The sequence below is a fragment of the Vulpes vulpes genome, chromosome 7, assembly GCF_048418805.1.
Source record: "Vulpes vulpes isolate BD-2025 chromosome 7, VulVul3, whole genome shotgun sequence".
NCBI classification, from domain to species: domain Eukaryota; kingdom Metazoa; phylum Chordata; class Mammalia; order Carnivora; family Canidae; genus Vulpes; species Vulpes vulpes.
Genome location: NC_132786.1, coordinates 124,993,968 through 125,015,387, shown reverse-complemented (window position 1 = coordinate 125,015,387; position 21,420 = coordinate 124,993,968). Strand labels below are relative to the sequence as shown.

Sequence of the window (21,420 nt, the reverse complement as noted above, 5' to 3'; positions counted from 1 at the left end):
GCCAATGTCAGAAAAATTACTGCCTGTGCTGTCTTCTGTGATTTTTGAGATTTAATGTTTTACATTTAGGTTCTTAGTCCATTTTGAGTTTGTTTTTGTATATGATGTAAGAAAATGGTCCAATTTTATTCTTTTTCATGTAGCTGTTCAGTTTTCTCAACAGCATTTGTTGAAGAGACTTCTTTCTCTATTGCTTATCCTTGCCTCCCTTGCAAAAGATTAATTGCCCATAAATTTGTGGATTTATTTCTGGGCTATTTTGTTCTTTTAATCTATGTGTCTATTTTTGTGCCAGTACCATACTGTTTTGATTGTTACAGCTTTGTAGTATAGCTTAAAATCTGGAGTTGTCATACCTCCAGTTTTGCTTTTCTTTTTAAAGATTGCTTTGGCCTTTGGGGTCTTTTGTGATTCTATACAAACTCTTAGTATTGTTTGTCCTACTTTTGTGAAAAATGCTGTTGGTATTTTGATAGGGATTGTATTAAACCTGAAGATTGCTTTGGGTAGTATGGACATTTTAACAATATTTGTCCTTCTAATCCATGAACATGGGATATCTTTTTATGTGCTTATGTTATCTTCAGTTTCTTTCATCAGTGTTTTATAGTTTTTACAGTGCAGGTCTTTCTACCTCCTCATTTAAGTTTATTCCTAAATATTTTATTCTAGGTACAATTGTAAATGAGATTGTTTTCTTAATTTTTGTCCCTTCTGCTTAATTATTAGTGTATAGAAATGCAATGGACTTCTGTACATTCTGATTTTTGTATCCCACAACCTTACTGAATTCATGTATCAGTTCGAGTAGTTTCTTGCTGGAGTCTTTAGAGTTTTCTTTTTTTTTTTTTTTAAGATTTTTATTTATTTATTCATAGAGACACACACAGAGAGAGAGGCAGAGACACAGGCAGAGGGAGAAGCAGGCCCCATGCAGAGAGCCTGACATGGGACTCGATCCAGGGTCTCCAGGATCACGCCCTGGGCTGCAGGCAGCGCTAAACCACTGTGCCACCGGGGCTGCCCTAGAGTTTTCTACACACAGTATCATGTCATCTGCAAATAGTGAAAGTTTTACCTCTTCCTTACTAATTTGGATGCCTTTTATCCTTTTTTTCTTATCTGATTGCTGTGGTTAGGATTTACAGTACTATGTTGAATAAAAATGGAGAAAGTAGATATCTTTGTCTTGTTCCCAACTTTAGGGAAAAGCTCTCATTTTTCCCCAGTAGGTATGATATTAGCTGTGGGTTTTTCATATATGACCTTTATTATGTTGAGGCATTATCCTCTAAACCTATTTTATTGAGAGTTTTTTTAATCATGAATAGATTTCATACTTTGTCATATTTTTTTTTCTATCTATTGAAATGATCATATGGTTTTTATCTTTTCCCTTGTTGATATCATGTTGATTTGTGAATATTGAACCAAGCTTGCATTCTAGGAATAAATCCCAGATTTATTAATAAATTGTGGTGATTGAAATTTTAAATATATTGTTGGATTTGATTTGCTAATATTTTATTGAGGATTTTTGCATCTGTTTCATTAGAGATATCGACCTGTAGTTCTCTGTTTTTGTAGTGTCTTTTCTGGCTTTAGTATCAGTGTATTGGCCTCATGGAATCAATTTAGAAGCTCTCCTTCCTCTTTTATCTTTGGGATAGTTTGAGAAGACTAAGTATTAACTCTTCTTCAAATGTTTCATAAAATTCACCTGTGAAGCCATCTGGTCCTGGACTTCTGTTTGTTGGGAGTTCTTTGATTACTGATTCAATTTCATTGCTGGTAATTGGTCTGTTCAAATTTTCTGTTGCTCCCTGATTCAATTTTGAGAGGTTATATATGTTGCTAGGAAATTATCCATTTCTTCTAGGTTGTTCAATTTGTTGGCATACATTTTTCATCATATTCTCTTACAATTGTTTGTATTTTTGTGGTGTTTGCTGTTATTTCTCCTCTTTCATTTCTGATTTTATTTGCGTCCTGTCTCTCTTACTGGATGAATCTGGTTAAAGGTTTATTAATTTTGTTGATGTTTTCGAAGAACCAGCTTCTGGTTTCATTGTTCTGTTTTACTGGTTTTTGTTTGTTTCTATTTTGTTTATTTCTGCTCTAATATTTATTATTTCTGTCTTACTCGTTTAGGGTCTTGTTTATTTTTTTTCTAGATCCTTTATATGTTTATTTGAGGGTTTTTGTTTTTGCCTCTTTAAGTAGGCCTGTATTGCTATATACTTACCTCTTAAAACAGTGTTTGTTGTAACCCAAAGATTTTGGACCATTGTGTTGTATTTCATTTATTTCTATGTATTTTTTTATTTTTCTCTTTGATTTCTTGGTTGCCCCATTTATTGTTTAGTAGCTCAATATTTAATCTCCATGCATTTGTGGTCTTTCTAGATGTTTTCTTGCCATTGATTTCTAGTTTCATAAGTTGTGTACAGAAAAGATGCATGGCATGTCTTTAGTCTTTTTAAATTTCTTGAAACTCATTTTATGGACTAATATGTGATCTATTCTGGAGAATGTTCCATGTGCACTTGAAAAGGATGTATATTCTATTGTTTTAGGATGGAATGCTCTGAATATGTCTGTTAGATCCATCTGGTCCAATGTGTCACTTGAAGACAGTGTTTCCAGGATCCCTGGGTGGCTCAGCGGTTTAGCGTCTGCCTTCCGCCCAGGGCATGATCCTGGAGACCTGGGATCAGGTCCCACATTGGGCTCCCTGTGTGGGGTCTGCTTCTCCCTCTGCCTGTGTCTCTGCCTCTCTGTGTCTCTCATGAATGAATAAATAAATAAATCTTAAAAAAAAAAAAAAAAAAACAAAGACAGTGTTTCCTTGTTGATTTTCTGTTTTGATGATCTATTCATTGATGTAATTGGGGTGTTGAAGTCCCCTACTGTTATTATATTGCTATTAATTACTTCTTTTATGTTTGTTAGTAACCGCTCTATGTATTTGGGTATTCCCATGGTGGGTGCATGAATATTTACGATTATTATATTTTCTTGTGTGCGTGTGTGCGTGTGTATGTGTGTAAGATATGTCTATCTTGTACAATATAGGTATTGGTACCTGGCTTTATTTTCACATCCATTTGCATGATAAATTCTCCTCCATTTCTTTATTTTCAATTTGCATGTGTCTTTAGGTCTAAAATGAGTGTCTTGTAGAGTCATGCTTTTTTATCCATTCTATCACCCTATACTTTTGATTAGAGCATAGTCTATTTACATTCAAAGTATTATTGATAAGTATGCACTTATTGCCATTTTGCTACTTGTCTTATGGCTCTTTTTGCGAATCTTCTCTGTTCCTTTCTTCTCTTGCTCTTGTCTTTCATGGTTAGTTGATTTTCTTTAGTGATGATATTGGGTCCTTTTACTTTTTTGCATATCTATTACTGATTTTTGATTTGTTATTCTTATTTAGTTTGCTAACATCTTCTGCATATAGCGGTCTATATTAAGATAATGGCTGCTTAATTTTATTTATTTATTTAAAAATTTTTTAAATTTAATTTTATTTATCTTTAATTTTTTTAAGATGATGGTGCTCAAGTTTAAATACATTCTTTACTCCTCTCCCTCCTACATTTTAGGCATATGATGTCATACTTTACATCTTTTTAGTCTTTGAGTCCCCTGACTGATTTTTATAGATATACTTAATTTCACTGCTTTTGTGCCTCGTACTTTTCTTGCTCCTATTTATGGTCATTCTTCCCACTCAAAGAGTCTCCCTTAACATTTCCTGTAGGGCTGGTTCAGTGGACATGAATTCCTTTATCCCTAGTTTGTATGGGAAACTCTATTTTTCCTTTAATTCTGAACCATAGCCTTGCTGGATAGAGAATTCTTGGCTGCAGGTTTTTTCTTTCAGGATTCTGAATATATCATGCCACTCTTTTCTGGCCTGCTAAATATCTGCTGAAAAATCTGCTGATGGCTTTATGAGGTTACCCTTGACTATAAATGTTTTCTTTTCTCATGCAGCTTTTAAAATTCTCTCTTTATCACTACTTTTTGCCATTTTATTTATTATGTGATTTTGTGTGGATCTCCTTGGATCAGTTTTGTTGGGGGCTCTCTGTGCCTTTTGGATTTTGATTTCTGTTTCCTTTCCTAGACTAAAGAAGTTTTCAGCTATTCTTCAAATAAATTTTATGCCCCCTTTTATCTTTCTTCTCTTTATGGGATCCCTATAATGTAAATATATTACATTTGATTGTGTAGCTGAGTTCCCTAAGTCTATTTTCATTTTGTATTATTAATTTTTTCTCTCACCTGTTCAGCTTGATTATTTTCCATTATTTCGTCCTCCAGGTCCCTGATCTTTTCTTCTGCTTTCTCTAGCACACTATTTATTCCATCTAGTGTATTTTTCAATTATTGAGTTCTTCATTTCTGATTTGTTATTTTTTATGTTTTCTGTCTCTTTAAGGGTCTCACTGAGGCCCTCCACTCTTTCCTCAAGTCCAGTGAGTATATTTATAACCATTACTTTAAATTCTCCTGCAGGCATTTTACTTATCTCCATTTCACTTAGGTATCTTGTGATTTTGTCTTGTTCTTTCATCTGGGACATATTCCTATGTGTCCTCCTTTTGTCTAACTCTCTGTGTCTGTTTCCATGTGTCAGCTATATTTCCTGCTCTTGAAAGTAGTGGCCTTAGGAAGAAGAGGTCCTGTAGCACCCTGTAGTGCAATGTTCCCTGTTCACCAGAACCTGCTGCTTCAGGGTTGTTTCCTAGGTGTGCTGTGTGGACTCTGCTGTTGTGGCTGAACTACTTTTTTCTTCAGTCCAGTCATCTGCAATGTCCCTCTTTGCCTGTTGTGAGTAGGGTTTGGTTCCTGTGGTGTTAGTAGATGCCTTGGGCTTGATTCGTGTCAGATATGGCATTTGCCATAGATGCATAAGTAACACTGAGGTGCAGGTTGCTTTCCCTGTTTTGTCCTCTGAAAAGCATTTATGGTGACGCTAGGGTCCAGTCTGACTGGTGTGTGTGGTTTTCTTCCCTTCTCCCTGGGGCAGGCATCACTTTGGAGTGGTGCTGGCCCATCAGGGCTGCTTGCATACTGCCAGACTTGTGGCACTGCTTTGGATGGGCTCAGACTGAGAGTATATTGGAGGGTGTTGATCTGCAGAAGCCTGTGGTGTCTGATGTGGGATGTTAGCAAGGCTTGCACGGGTCTTCCATGGGAGGAGACATTGAGCTGAGGCCTGGCTTGAGGGGGTGTGTCTGCAGGGGAACACATGGGCAGGGCATACTGTTGGCAAGTTAGGTAGGAGTGTAGGTGCTTTCAGCTGGTGGCATGTGCTTAGGCTAAGGGGTAGGGCAGGAAAATAGTGCAGGTCAGCTACTTTATTCCTAGACAAGTCTCTCATGGATCCTTGCCCATGCTCTTAGATTAGTAAACAAATCTTCCTCCCATATGACCCAGGCGTTTTTCAAACTGCTGCTTCTATGCTGTATCTCAGTAGGGCTTTTTCTTATGCTGTCTCTTTAAGAGTAGGGACTCAGCTTCATCTTGCTCTCCTGGCTCTCCCAGAGCCAAGCCCACAGATTTTTAAAGTTCTAGGTTTTAAGTCCCAGTATTTGTAAAAAACCTGTGAGAGTCAGCCATTCTGATTTTTCAAACAAATATGGGGATTCATCTTTCCTGTGTGGGCTCCCTCATGTGAGAGTCTATTTCTCCCCCTCCCTGAGTCTGTATTGCTCCTCCCTCCTGTGGAAAGTCCCTTGGGTTCCTGCATCTCAGCCCTTCCTACCCTCTTCACTATGGCCTTTTCTCTTCATTTAGCTGTGGAGAGTTCTGCTAGTCTTCAGGTCATTTTCTGAGTTATTTAAACTGATATAATTGTTATCTACTTGTAACCATGGGAAGAGATGAGCTTAGGGTCCTTCTTTTCTGCTGTTTTCCCCAGGAAAAAAAAAGTTTTAATCTACCTTTTAAAACTAAAAACCATGGCTTTTTATGTTTTACTGGTTTTGCTCAATGAGGGGACTGGTCTGAAAAGATCTAATTAACTATTTCTGGAAGAAAAATATACATTTAAAAAGGTGCTATGTCTTTGCTTATATAAACTGGCAGTTAAGAGACTCTTAGTATTATGACAAGATTAAAATTATCTGAGAGCGAGGTGTTGGAGGTTTTTGGTCAGACTGAGGCAGGCAGGTGATATTGCTTAGATGTCTATTGACTAACTGTCACAGCTTTTTCCTTTTATACATCACGGTAGTCCTCCAAACAGTGTGGTGAGGTTGTCTTGGGGGCATCTGTCTTTAAGCACTGGACATTGTGAAAATTTATGGCTATTTATTGTAGTCTTGATATGTGTGTATCTGCTTTCCACTAAAAAATTAAGTGTATTGTCTGTGCTCTCTTCTGATAACTGTATGGGCACTATATTTAAAGTATATGCACTGTTGAGGCGCCTGAGTGGCTTACTTTGGCTCAGGTTATGATCTCAGGGTGGTGAGATCGAGCCCTGCATCAGGCTTTGCTTGTCCCTTTCCCTCCCCCATGCCCCTCTCCCTGCTCTCTCAAACAAATAAACAAAATCTTAAAAAAGAAAAAAAAGTATACGCATTGTCTTTCCCCTCCTAGATTTTCCTTTTTGACATAAAGTTCAGACTCTGTGGCATTAAAGGGCCCAGGCTATCATTCTGAATCAATATAGAGAAATTTGTTTCGCTTGAATTAATTACATATTTATTGTCTGTCAGAACATAAGGCAAACATATGGATGAAGAAAATTAAAATACACCCTCTGACCCATAGAAGCATGAGGTCCAGGAAATGGATGAGAGAAGTGTGCAACCCTGCTATAACGTGGAATATGGCAGCCATTAGGAAAATGCTAATGAAACTGTGAGGGGAGAGGCTCTGTTTTGTTGGGTAAAGTCTGGAGAGGTTTTAGGAAAGAGGTGACATTTGAGCTGATTCTTGATAGATGTATAGGATCTGTTCATTTGCTTGGGAATGGGAGGCCTACCCTCTGATGGAGACAGGAGAGCGAAGGTGGGAGTTGATTTAACAGAGTTTCTGTGAGCTGTCAGGTCTGATAGAGTAAAGGGAAGTATGTTGGTTCCATATTGGAAAGAGTCTTGACACCTGGGTAAATAGCTTGAAATTAATTTAGGAAAGAGTGATGAGCTCTCTCAAAGGTGCTAGAGGTGAAAGTGGCAAGTCATACCACATGCTTTAGGACCTTGTGCTTGCAGCTTTGTCACGGTTGAGTTCTAGCAAGGAAACACAGTTAAATGCAATAATTCAGCAGCCTTTTGTTGTCTTTCACGTTTGCCATTCTTTAGGTAGATTCAAGATAGTTATTTCATTTCTTGGGGAAAATCCATGTGATTATTGCATATATCCACTAATCTATTTATTGAATACCATTTTATTGTGCAGGCAAAATGCCAAGGCTAGTTCTTTTTTTTTTTTTTTTTTTAAGATTATATTTATCTATGCAGGAAGCCCGATGTGAGACTTGAGACTTGATCCCACTCGATCCCAGGACTCTGGGATCACACCCTGAGCTGAAGGCAGATGCTCTGCTTGGGGCAGATTTTGATCAAAGCTTCACAGAGGAGGCAGTTCAGCTGTATCTTGGAGGATGAAGAGGGGGAATTCCATGTAGAGGAATAGCATGTGGGGCATCCACATGGTGTAGGACAGAGGCATGGGAATGTTGATGCAGATGATCAGGTCCACAATGTTAATAGGACCAGGGTTTTGGGTATGAGTCAAAAGGGAGAACTGAAGTTGGAGAGGTGGAGACAGACTATAGAGAGAGTCTTGGGGGCCACCTAGGGGGCTAGAGACTTTATCTTGAGGGTGTTGAAAAGCTACTGGATTATTTTAAATAGACACAGAAAAAATAATCAGATTTGTGTTTTAGATTGAAGATAAATGAAAGGAGAAAGGTGGGAGGTGAGGTTCCCATGGTCTCAATAAGGCCTGAGTAAGACTGCAGAATTACAGATAAACAGGAGAGACAATGAACGGATATACAAAAATTTGGTGGTTTAGCCATATGTAAAGTGAAATCCAAATCCCATGTTGTTATTCACTAACGGTTCCTGGCAGAAGACAGGTTGGTAGGGGGAGGAGTCGGCTTGCGGCAGGACGACTCAGGGATGCCCGGATGAAAGAAGCCGTGGATGACACCAGATGTGCCAATTCCATGAGCTTCCCCAAAGAAGCCCTACCTGCTTTATATATATATATATATATATTTTTTTTTAAATGCCCATAACCCAGGAATAGATAGCCTAAGTGTCGTGTGTTTTAGACACATGAAAGTAGTTTTGATATTTATTTTATTTTTTGAAAATTTATTTATTTATTTTAGAGAGGGAGAGAGAGCACAAGCCGGAGGGGCAGAAGGTGAGGGAGAGAGAATCTCGAGCAGACTATGTGCTGAGTACAGAGTCCGATACGGGGCTTGATCCCACAACCCTGAGCTCCCAACCTGAGCTGAAACCAAGAGTTGGATGCTTGACTGACTCTACCACCCAGACGCCCGATGTTTATTTTAATACAGTAAACAAATATTTTTCTGCTAGCATCTGGTAGGTATATTTTGCTCTTGCTCAGCTAGGTGAGTGCTCTAGACTTTAACCTATAAGGATGAGGAGGGAATGGTTGTCTCATCGACCCTAAGGTCCTGACCATCAGCATCAGAGGCAATAATTACTAACTTACGTGACTTTCCTTTCGGCAGTCTATTCAGGGGTTGGACACCTTGGAAGAAAAGAGGAGGATTAGAAGGATGATGGGATGTTGGTAGGAGAGATGTGGCTTCTGTTGTTGGCCGTCTGACTCCTTCTTGTGAGATAATGGCAAGACTGGTTGCCTTTTCGAGGTCTACTTTTTCCTGATACTTTTGAAATGCTGATGTGCCTGTACATAGAACTAATATTGATCTGAGAGAAATTCCGATTGTAGGGTTGGTGACTTTTTGTCTGAAAGACCCATTCTCTCTTCTGATAGAATCGTGTGAAGCCTTGGGATGGGATTCAGGCCCTCCGTGGGGACTATGGCTATACACTTGTGGCGCAACATGAAACATCTACCTGGTGGGGAAGGATAAACCACTTTGTGTCTTTAATAAGCAAAGATGATTGGAATCAAATTTTAGTTTTAGAATTGGAACGTGTGCTGAAAGTATGTTCTTGGGGAACAGAATTCACTGCTTGTAGACTTCTATTACCGGTCATTTATATTCAGTGATCTTCAGAAAACTTTTCTAAATTATTTTTTCCCCTCCGACTAATATTTTAATATGGAAACAAACACCAAGGATCCTTCCCTGCACTGTCATTTATCTCTTCCCAATCTCATTTTCCTTTCAGATACTCTCAGATGCGACACAGCCTCTTGAAAGTCAGAATTTTTCTCCTGTGGTGCGAGATGTAAGTCATGAAAACCGTTTTTTCCCCCAAATGTATTTTTCCCACTACCATCCTCTCTCCTTCTCTCCCTTCCCCTCTTTCTCCATCTTTGTTACATGAGCTCATGTTTGTGGGTCTAAAACATGGACACTAAAGAAATGTCTTGTCACACACATTTAGGCAGTGATTACATCCAACGGTGTATTGCCTGATAAGTATAAATACATCCAGAAACTCCGAGAGAGCAGGTAAGCATTATTCTTACGTTGGATTTGTTGAGTATTTTTAAATGCTTCTCTGTGAGTTCATGATGCTAGGTTTGCACAGTTTTAAAAATGTCTGCAAATATAGAAAACTATGTGACTGGCTGGAACCAGTGGGAGTTATTTTCCCCTGAACATCATTTTGGCTTGCTGATCGCCTGTGTAGACTTGGGTGTAAGCAAGCAGAAGTCCAAACAGTTGTCCTCTGGGTAGCCCCTTGCTCCTTCTCTAATGTTTTGCATATCGACGTGTCTCTGTTATTTTCTCAAAGAAAATAAGCACATAACCCTTTCTGCGGTGCTTTCAGTCTGGTTTTTAGCTGAGGGTTTAGACTATTTTGTTTAGGCAAGTGGGCTCTTATTTAGAAATTACGAGAAGCAGTAAAGAAAGAAAATGGTGAGGGGTCAGTTTTCCCTGGGAATTCTTTTTAGGAGGAAGGTGCCGAGCAGTAATGGGATAAATGTAGCCAGGAGAAGGGTTCTCTTAGAGGGGTACTTGGCTAAGGCCCTTGTTTCCTTAATTGATTTTACTACTCAGAGTTTGAAAACATTGACATTTCTTCGGGATGTGTCTTTATCTGCTCCACTGGTCTATTCACATTTAACAAAATAACCGACGCACTGAGTTCTCAGGAGAGACCAGAGTGGGAAAAGTAGAAAGAAGCAAACAAACTGCCTCATCTTCTTTCTCAGTTCTTCGAGCTGTAGAAGTAAATAAGAGATCTGCTTGCATCACGCCGCACTACTGCCGTGTGGGTCCGTCCGTGTTCGCTTTCTTACAGTTACTTTTTATGTGTCAACAAAATATTCCGGGATAAGATACCCAGAAATTTTTTTTTTTAACTGGCTAGCACTATAGCCCTATGGGCAGGTTTCTTATAGGGGAAACGGCACGTGTGTTCGTTTCTCGTAACTCTCTGTATCTTCTGATTCTTATCATCTTATTACTAATCCTAATAACATGCCTAACATGACCAGTCACGATGGTGTTTTCACTCTTACACACCGTATTTCTTGTAGCAGCAAGTCTAGGACTTCCTGCCCTCCTTCCCAGTGGAATCTCTGTGCAGAGACTGATAATGAAGATTGTATTTTGAAAGGAAATTTAAGTCATCTTAAATATCTGCCTTATTCACATGTTTTCTTCATCACTTAGCACAGTGATTGTTAACCTCGAGTGTTTGAGATGGCTGATGGGGCGGACAGTACTAAAATCTAGGAGTGAGTTTTTAAAAATATATTTTGAATATTTTATTTTTGGGCATCAAAACAATATAATTTAATTACCTAAACTATAGAAAGTGTTGTTAGAAAGGATATACAATAGCCAAATAATTGTGTCTTTTTTTCCTGGGGGGATGAAATGGATGGGGGTGGAGATTAAAGGAGACTCACCTCATCAGTAATAGGAGTGTGGAGGGTGAAGAGGGGCAAGGACATTTTGTATTTAAATTTATTTTTATTGACTTATAATTAATGGAAAGGTTAAAGCTTGAGAGACCTCTTGACCTAAAAGATTCTAACAACAGAGCCTTTTGTTATGTCCCTGGGACCACGCCATTCCCATGGTCTTCCACTGATATCTGTAAATTTGATTTAACAGAATCTTAATGAGTATCTTCCATTAAGAAAATTTGTTGAGCATTAATGGGTTTATAAAGATGAACATGACAGTCACGATCTTGGAGGTCATAGTTTGTAGGAGAGACAGAGGGTTAATCTGTCAGGAAGGGACAAATTCCAACAGAATAAACTGTTCAAGCATTAAAATCCTGCTGAGTTAATTCATCTTAGGTTTTTACATTTAACCCATGGAATTGGCAATTTCAAAAGTATGGTTTTAATTGTCTTCAAGGGACTCTGATGATAAATGACAAAACAAAAATATGGCTAATAATAATCTCCTCCTCTGATTGTTTTAATAATTAAGTAAGGTGTCTGATGTATAGTCCCTGGCATGATTTGAATCATGTACCCTGGAAGGACAAAATGTGAAACCAAGTTACTCGGTTGTGAGTAAGCCAGGTGGTAGCCCGGCATCTGCACCTCGCCTGTAGTTGGGAATTCATGAAAGTCTGTGGACACACACTTCAGAGAAGTCAGGGTCTGTTATTCATTGTACAAAATCTAAAATAAGGGACACCTGGGTGGCTCAGTGGCTGAGCATCTGCCTTCAGCCCAGTGCGTGATCCCAGGGACCCAGGATCAAGTCCCACGTCGGGCTCCCTGCGTGGAGCCTGCTTCTCCCTCTGCCTGTGTCTCTGCATCTCTCTCTCTCTCTCTGTGTCTCTCGTGAATAAATAAATAAAATCCTTTTTAAAAATCTAAAATAATTAATAAAAAGTATTGGGCTAGGGAATGTATTGAGGTCTTTATTATAAGAAACGTGGGAAAAATCATTGCTTCATAGTCTAAGGTTCAGTTTTTTTGGGGGATAGCAAGATTTTGTTATTTATTATTTTGTTGTTAAATTTTTCTTCCCTTCCCTTCTTTTATTTATAGGGAACTTGCTCAGTCACTTTCAATGGGCACCAAAAAAAGGGTCTTGGTTCTTGGATCTGGTTATGTATCTGAACCCGTTTTGGAATACTTGTCAAGAGATAACAGGATAGACATAACAGTAGGTAAATAAGCCCTAATTTTTAAAGAAGAAGAAGAAGGAAAACTGATTTCAAAGCATACTTACTCTGTGAATTTTAGATGACTATCTTGTTTCTAAACTTTGAGGAATTGTTTTTGGAGATGTTGAAATGTGTTGTACTCTCGGCCTGGTGAAGGATAATATAAAAATTGGACTTTTGTATTCTTGGTCTAGGCTCTGACATGAAGGACCAAATTGAACAGTTAGGCGAGAAATATAATATTAATCCTGTTAGCATGGACATTAGCAAACAAGAAGAGAAGTTGAGCTCCTTGGTGGCAAAACAGGATCTTGTCATCAGGTTAGTATCTAGGAAGAGATGATTGTCATATATTTTGTTGTTGTTATGTCTCCTTCCTTATTTTCTCTTTCTCCTAAGAAAATTTTCAATTGAAGCGTGTACCCAGAAATATGCCCAAATCGTAAGTGTATGTAGTTCAGTGAATTTTCACAGTGAACACACTTCATAACCATCATCCACATCCAGAAACAGAATAACAGTACCCCAGGAGCATCCCATGTGTCCGTTTCCATTATTAGCCCTGCCCCTAAGGGTAAGCACTATCCTGGCCTGTCACATATACATTGATTCTTGCTGGTTTTCAGCTCCGTCCCATAGGCACCACTCAGCCTGTCCTCATTTGCGGCCACCTTCTTTCTTCAACACTGACCGTGAGAGAGGTTTGTGTTGTTGCCTGTCGTTGTAGTTTACTCATCCTAATTGCTGGGTGACGTTCCCACTGCGTGAATATCCCCTTACTATTCACTTGGCCATTGATGGATGTTTAGATTGTTCCTGGAGTTCAGCTATTATGAATTATGTTGTTATGAACATTTTAGTATTTGTCTGTTATTTGCCATTTACACATATCTTGGATGTGTATCTAGAAGTAGAACCTCTGTGTCAAAACTATTCATGTTTCATCTATTTTAGTGGCTATTTTATCTTTCGGACATAATAAAGCTTGAATGAAAATGACTAGATTTTCGAGCATTATGACCATTTTTAGTCTTATCGGAGGAATACATCTCGAAATTCAGTATTTATTACTGATAAAAATGTAGGTCTAACTTCTAGGTACACAGCTACATGAGAGTCACTCTATAATTAAACTGGGTTTTGAAATACCAAAGTGAGGAGAAGAACAGTCATTTATTTTTAGAATATAATTTTTCCAAGAATGAAGGAAGAAAGCTATCTGCTCATCCATAATTGGGTCACTTTCATAGTTAAATCAGATTGAAATGATATCTTTGGAGGAAGCTCTGTGTGTCCCTCTTCAAAAAACCCAAAAAACCAAATGGGTTTCGAAAATATACAATGAGGGATCCCTGGGTGGCGCAGCGGTTTAGCGCCTGCCTTTGGCCCAGGGCGCGATCTTGGAGACCCGGGATCGAATCCCACGTCGGGCTCCCGGTGCATGGAGCCTGCTTCTCCCTCTGCCTGTGTCTCTGCCTCTCTCTCTCTCTCTCACTGTGTGCCTATCATAAATAAATAAAAATTAAAAAAAAAAAAAAAAAAAAAAAAAACGAAAATATACAATGAAAGGTAGTCTTTTGTGGGAACTTGTAGATTAACTCTTGATGTATTTAAATTATACGCTCACTTTGGGCACTTAAGATGTTATCCTATTTATGTAAATTTAATGTGCAATAATTTTTATTCAGCAAAAATTAATCAGTGACCCACAGACCTTGTCTGTTAGTGATATGACTATAATTCATAATGGAATGTTCTAGCCTCCTGAATAAAACAAAGAGAATTTGTTTTGCCACACACAAATACCTAAGTAAAACATTGTGGGTTTTTATATATATATATATATATATAAATGTAAGGAAGAAAACATGATAAGACACATTTGGAACTAAATCTGCAGCAAAATAGGACAAGATAATAATCTATTAATATGCACATATTTTAAAATTTAGCAAACTGATGGCCTCAAATAAAATTTAACATTAACAAAATCTGTTTCATATTTAATATTTCTCAATTGGTTGAGTTTCCATGCCGGAGAGTGGTAATATCGTTAAACACTCTCACCTTGTAGCGTTCTTTAAATAATTTTTTATTTTTTAAGTTGGAGAAAGAATATTTTGATGAAAACACAGTAATACTACCAAAATAAAATGAACTAAGTATGTTTCACAAAAAAAATTATAATATGTCAAATCCTCATGGCTTTAATTTGGCAATTCTCGTTCTTAGTGTTTTAATGCAAATGAGTAATTGAATTTGATAAGTTACTTTGAAAATTCTATTTCTATTTTGTGTATCTTCTAACCAGAGGCATTTTAAATTATTTGGATTAATTGGGTTGGAATCAACTCAAATAATTCAAGAGTTATGTCCCTTTGAGTAGGTTCTATATTACATATGCAAAGAGTTATGAAAGCTAATCCTTTTGTCTAAAACAGGCACCATTAATCAAAGTTCTGGCACTCTAGTTCTTAGCATATCATTAGGTTAGTACAGATTATGCCATCATCGGGGTCCCTGCTCAACGGGGAGTCTGCTTTCTCACCCCCCGCCCTGCCCTGCCCTCCTCCCGCTGGAGCTCGCACGTGCATGTTCTCGCTTTTTCTCTCAAATAAATAAATAAAAAATCTTAAAGAAAAAAAAACTCGATTTAATCTTTAAGATGATGTCATTATATACATTTTCTATTAATACTTTTTCAATAGAGTTTTGCATGTATTTTGTTCATTGGCTTTTAAGGGGTTACCATGTTTGGTAATAATTCTTTTTTGATTAAAAAAGTAAAAAAACAGAGAGTAAGAGTTTTCATATTATAACTGGCAAGATATGAACACAATTTTATTTTACATGATAATAAATCTAAGTAGCAATACTCTATTAACCTGAGGAGGCATAAGTATCTGAGAGGTGATTTTATTGTTGTGTCTTATATAAAATAGAGAAAATGTGAAGTTTACAGGATGAATTTGACAAGTACAGTGATACAGTGTGATCATATTTATAAATTTGTAATTATATTTTCATTGTACTTTGTAGAGTGCTTTACCACAGAGGCAATAAGCTTGTAGAACTGGAGTATTGTTATGCAGTTGACAGGATGTTCTATTATTCCTTGGACAGAATATGAATATATTCATTTATATTAACACTTGCAGAAATTCGGGTTTTTTGTGATTGTGTGGTCCTAGTGCCAAATTAAAACACCAAAGCCAGATTTTTAGAAAATCCAACTGAAGTTGAGTTTTGAACACATTTTAATTTTGGCTTAGCACATCGACTTCTAAGCATTTAGATAGCTTTTATACCAATCAGTACCATTAAGCTTATTTTCCTCCTTTGGACCTTCCTAGATTCTACTTTGAAATGTAACACCTGGGTCATTTTGACTTAGTTTCACCCAACCTGATAGCCATTTGGGAAATACAGAGGAAAAAGAAAAGCAACCTTATCTTCTAGTAGGGGAGCCAAGACAGAAAATGATAGAAATATTAGAAGGATAAATGGAACTAATCCTATTAAATGTTGCAAAGAAATAGCTGAATGAATGTAGAAGAAGATCTGGCTTTGGGGGAATCTGGGAGAGCTTCTTGGAGGAGATGCCTTTTCCGACATTTGTTTAAGTAGGGTCTGGCCTGGGCAGGGATCAGTGGGTGGACATAGTTTTCCAGGTAGAAGGTTCAGTGAGAGTAAAGTTCCAGAGCTGGAAAAGTACCGGCTGTGAGTGGAGAATGACAATAATTTCTTTGGTTCCCATATATGGCTTCTGAAGGGGATAGAAGGAGAACAGTGGAAAGGCTAGGTGAAGGCCAAATTGTGGAGGGTTTTAAATGTGGTAACAGGATGAATTTATTCTGTAGTTTTCAGAGTCATTGGTGACCTTGGACGGAATAGCTTAATCAGAGCGATGACTTAGCGTTAGTGCAGTTCAAGGTACACTGGAGGGTAGGGTGGGGCAAGTGTCTGACTAGTTTCTCTCTGTTTTTAAGCTTATTGCCTTATGCACTGCATCCTCTTGTGGCCAAGGCATGCATCAGAAGCAAAGTTGACATGATCACTGCAAGCTACATCACACCGGAGCTAAAAGAATTAGAAAAGAGGTAAGTTTCAGTCATCTTCAACAAAATAGCTCCGTGGTGTGGAGAATAGATATTTTTATTTCATATCCAACTTTTTCGTCCTCCCCTTTCCACCTGTTGTAGTGTGGAAGACGCTGGCATCACAGTCATTGGTGAACTGGGATTGGACCCTGGTCTTGACCATATGTTGGCGATGGAAACCATAGACAAGGCCAAGGAAGTGGGAGCCACGGTGAGTCCAATTTACACCCAAAAGTCCATTTAGGAAAATATTAGAAGGTCCCGATTTTTGCGTACAAAAATAATCTTTTTATAATTTTGATTAAGGAAGCTGATAGAGTATAACTCAAACTTTGAGTAGAAATTTCAAGTAAAATCCTCTAACTGCAAAAATATCTGTATGATAAAACAACATCCTAGGCTTAGCAATTGATTTTTAGAAAAATAGATGTTACTGTACTATTTTGGTTTAGTGAAAGCTTTCAGACTGCTTTTGGAGATAATAAGATTTGACTTTTAAAAGTGGGAAAAATTCTTTGGAAAATTGTCATTTTTTGGTAAATGGAGTCTGTTTTACACATGAGAAGGAACGATTGGATATGAAAATGTGTTGAGTCAGATTCAGTGGTTTAGGTTGTATATGTGTCACAGGCATGGAATCAAATGTAGAATCAAATTAATCATGATTATATTTTATATAAAGATTAATTACATTGTATATCATTCTGTACACTTCTATCACAAAATATATAATCAAACATATCATTTGAACACAAAAGTCAGGAGGAACCAACTAAGCAGAATTGAATTAATAGTTGGATTTTTAACTAGTAAAATATTAGTCACAAACTCCAGTGGATTTTAAAAATGTATATACATAATGTCACTGACTTAATCGGATGGCGTTTGGCTTTAAGGAAGGCTTTTGAAAGCCTTTGTAAGTTTAGGGAAGAAAAGACAGCAAGGTTACCTCCTTTATCCCATTTCTGCCATTGTCTTTCATCCCGTATTTTACAGATTGAATCTTACATTTCCTACTGTGGGGGGCTTCCAGCCCCTGAACATTCAGACAATCCTTTGAGATACAAATTTAGCTGGAGTCCCCTGGGAGTCTTGACCAACATGATGCAGCCGGCCACCTACCTGCTCGATGGAAAGGTGAGGGATTATCCGCGAGCTTTCGCCAGGCAGACCTGCAGCACCTGTCTTGGCTGGGCCCACACTCCTCCTCCCTGGCGCCAAGGCCTTTGCCAGTCCTCTCTGCCCCTCCCTCCACCTCCACCCCGGGCTGACAGTGCACCCCCACCCTGCATCCCTACCCCACCCTGTACCCCGACCCTGGGCTGACAGCACACCCCCTGCTCCTCCACCCTGCACCCGGGCTGACAGTGCACCCCCACCCTGCATCCACACCCCCATCCCCGCTCCCCGGGTCGCCTGGCCGGCTGCTGGCGCCCAGGTGCGATGGCACCGGGCCAGGTGTAGTGACCACAGTGCCCCCTGATGTTCTTCAGGTGGTGACAGTGGCAGGTGGCGTCCCCTTTCTGGATGCAGTGACCCCCATGGGGTATTTCCCGGGCCTGAACTTGGAGGGCTACCCCAACAGGGACAGCACCCAGTACGCGGCGACCTACGGCATCCCGACGGCGCGCACGTTGCTGCGGGGGACACTGAGGTACCAGGTGAGGGCGGCGAGGCCTGTGGCCTGTCGGGGGGATGTGCCCGGGCCCAAGGCGACCAAACCAGCCGGTGCACCCCGCTCCCTTGGGGCTCCTTGGAGGGGATGTCCCGGGCACGACTGAACCCAGCCCAGCCGGGAGGTGATGCTGTAAGGAGTCGGGTGTGGGGGGTGCAGGCCGCTGCAGGCCCCCAGGGATCTGGGGCCAGGTGACCCCACTGCTCCGCTCCTCCTCGGTGCTGGCCGCCGTCCCAGGCTCCCCGGGGGGCAGCATGCAGCCCCCACCTCTTTGGTTCACCTCGGGGACTGGACAAGGACGCTAAGAATATCTCCGTTGTCCCCTTAGCCCTGAGGCCAGGGGGTGAACTAGGCCGCTCGTTCCATGTCCCTACAGCTGAAGATGCGGTTAGTCCACTTTCCCCAAGCAAATCTGAAATGTTTTTACCACCAACTGGGGGTGTGGACCCCAGGAGCGTGAACACAATCGTCCACCACGTACTTACCCATCACAAAGGAGCGGGGACAGACACCAGCAGACACTCCCGTCTGAACTGAGGCCGTAACACCCTCAGCGCCGGCAGATTTCTTGATTCTGTTTTCTTCATTTTTTTTTTTCAGAGAATATCAGTAGTATTTTTTGGAGGGGTCCAAGAATTAGGATTTTTTTCCTTCCTTTTTTTCCCCCAGCCCCATGCCCACTGTAGAGCCCACCGTGGAGCTTGAGCTCACAACCCTGAGATCAAGACCTAAGCTGAGCTCAGGAGTTGGACGCTCAACCCACCGAGCCGCCGGGCGCCCCCAGTCAGGGTTTTGGGATGGCCTCGCCTGGTCTCTTGCCGAGCACGTAGACCCAGGTTAGGGTCTGTAGGAGGTTTTACGAGCTCTACGAGCCCACTAGAGCGCCCAGGCCGCGTGGATGACCCGGCCCAGGGAGCGTCAGCGAGGCCCCCCCGGGCAGGCCGGCGACCCTTCACCAGCTTCCGTGTTCTGAGTACGGCAGGACCCCAGGCCCCCGCGCCGGCCTGTCCCCCGCGTGTCCCTTCAGGCGGAGCTGGCGGTCCCTGCCGTGGCTCTCCCTCAAGGCTCCCCCTTGCCCCCCATCGTGTGACTTAGGAGCCGCGCTCGGGGGCCTACCTGTGGCCCTGGCCGCCGTGTGCGGGGGACAGTGGCCAGTCGGCAGGTGGCTCCGGGTTGGGGTGGTCTTCGGGTTCTGTTACCCTGGACCGCGGAGGGCAGGCGGGGCAGGCACCAGGGCCCCAGGCCGGCCCTGGCCCGGAGCAGCGTCCTCGCCCTCGTCTCCCCCGTGAAGGCCAAGCCTCACACCCGGTCACCGGTCCCCGCTCCAGGGCTACGCCAGGGCGCTCAACGGCTTCATGAAGCTGGGCCTGATCAACAGGGACGCGGCTCCCGCGCTCCGGGCCGAGGCCAACCCTGTCACCTGGGTGAGTGACCCCCGAGCGTGTCGCTTCGCTGTCCCTCAGGGGTGGGACGCTGGTTCCAGCCAAGCGCCCTCCGCGGCCCCGACGCCCGTGGACCGCCCGAGAGGCCCGGGCCTGGCCCGCCAGGTCCCAGCGCTTCGCTCATCCCGTGGCTTTCACCTGTGAGCACTTTGGGTTTCCAGCCACTGAGCTGCCCGTGCCTGTGCTGCATCAAGCCCTCGGGGCCTCGGGGGTGCAAGGGGGGCCCTAGCCGCCGCCCTCACTCGCCGGCCACGCACTCGAGCCTGTGCCCGTGTCCGCGGGCAACGCCACGGACCTACCACAGGGTGAGAAAGACCAGTGTGACCGACCGGCCGCCTACTCAGCCTCTGCATTAGGCGCAGTTTTCCATGAAGCCGAGAGCCCCCCAATGTGTCTTACGTTTCACAAATGTACGTGTTGGACAGAAGTGAATAAACACGTATGGGGTGAATCCTGAGGTGGAGGCAGCTGGACGGGAGGGCTGGGACGCGTACCCTTGGGGCGGTCCCAGGATGTTAGTGGCTACAGAATAGGGGCTGGCAAACTTTTTTTTTTTTTTTTTTTGTAAAGGACCAGATTATTAATATATTAGGCTTTGAGGCCTGTACGTACTCATTTCTACATAAACAAATGAGTATGACTCCCTTCTAATGCGAGTCTTCTTTACAAGACCAGGTGGTGAGCCAAATATGGCCTGTGAACCATTTTGTTTTTCCTTGATCAAGAGTCTAACTTTTTCTCCTGGGATCCTGGAGAAAGTCTTGTTTGGAAAGTAGAACAAGCTATGACCATGCTTAAGTATTCTTGCTTTGAGATTTTATTATCTGCAAGGTCTTTCTCTTCTCTTGAACCTACCAAAGAACTCTGGTTGCTATTGGCAACCATAGCAACGAGCCCATTCCATTTGATCCTGGCCAAAATGGACTACTGGAGGGAGAGGGAGAATGAGTGAAAACGTAACGGGGACGATGTGATGGTAAATACGGTGCCACCGTTTTAGAATTGATTTCATGCCATGATCCATTTTTATTGCTGAAACATCGTTTTAGAATATCACTTGTTCACGAGTGTGTGGATGTGTGTATGCATGTGTGAGTATTACAGTTTATTATTTCTAGTCATTTCTGATTTAAAATATGAGGTGCACATGTGATCGAATGCCTTAGCGGGATAATTTCTCAACTGATTACTTATTAGGAACTTAGGATTTTATCTTTATTTTTCTGACCAGAAAGAGCTCCTTTGTGGTCTGGTTGGGATTTCACCATCCTCCAAGCATGACGTGCTTAGGGAAGCTGTGTTTGAGAAGCTGGGAAGAGATAATACCCAGCTGGAGGCTGCTGAATGGTAGGCACCCACCGGTCAACTTGGCACAATATGGGATTCCTTCAATATCAATAAAAATATCAATGATTTCTTAGTCCTTTCTAGTAAAAGGGACTAGACGTTTTACATTGTCTTTGATTAACTTGCTGCTCTAATGTTGGCCTGTAGTAGAGATTTCCATGAACTGTGTTCATGTGGGGATAAAAAGGTAGATAGAAACTCAATGGCAGTTGTGACTTGGGAAGTACTTATTTTGAGACACTTCACTACTCAGTTCCCCAGAAAGCTGGGATATTTTTTTCTGTCCCGTGGGAGATTCTCCTACTCTTCTCCATCTACTTCACACAGCTGTGGCCCATTATGCTGCTCTTCTTCCTGTGGGAGAACTAACCTGTACGTGATCTCACAAGAAGCTTTGCAACAGTGCGGACTTAGCATGTGTCAGTTCTGCTCTGGGGAGCACTGCCTTGGGGAGTCTGATGATGCTAAAGATGAAAACTTTGCTATTGTTAATGTCTTTCTACGATTTAGGCGAGTCCTATAACTTGGACTGTCACCTTGTGATTGTTCCCTTTTAAGATAAA

The 21,420-nt window shown here is 41.2% G+C and overlaps 1 protein-coding gene across 1 annotated transcript in view; it reads left to right on the top strand.

Moving 5' to 3' along the window:
- AASS (aminoadipate-semialdehyde synthase) overlaps positions 1-21,420 on the top strand; it is a 51,525-nt gene that overhangs the window by 25,624 nt on the left and 4,481 nt on the right. The window contains exons 12-21 of the mRNA XM_072764911.1: positions 9,372-9,431; positions 9,591-9,658; positions 12,175-12,296; positions 12,488-12,614; positions 16,283-16,393; positions 16,496-16,604; positions 17,390-17,530; positions 17,887-18,054; positions 19,397-19,492; positions 20,742-20,857. Coding sequence (XP_072621012.1) covers positions 9,372-9,431; positions 9,591-9,658; positions 12,175-12,296; positions 12,488-12,614; positions 16,283-16,393; positions 16,496-16,604; positions 17,390-17,530; positions 17,887-18,054; positions 19,397-19,492; positions 20,742-20,857 — 1,118 coding nt within the window. The remainder of the gene's footprint in view (positions 1-9,371; positions 9,432-9,590; positions 9,659-12,174; positions 12,297-12,487; positions 12,615-16,282; positions 16,394-16,495; positions 16,605-17,389; positions 17,531-17,886; positions 18,055-19,396; positions 19,493-20,741; positions 20,858-21,420) is intronic.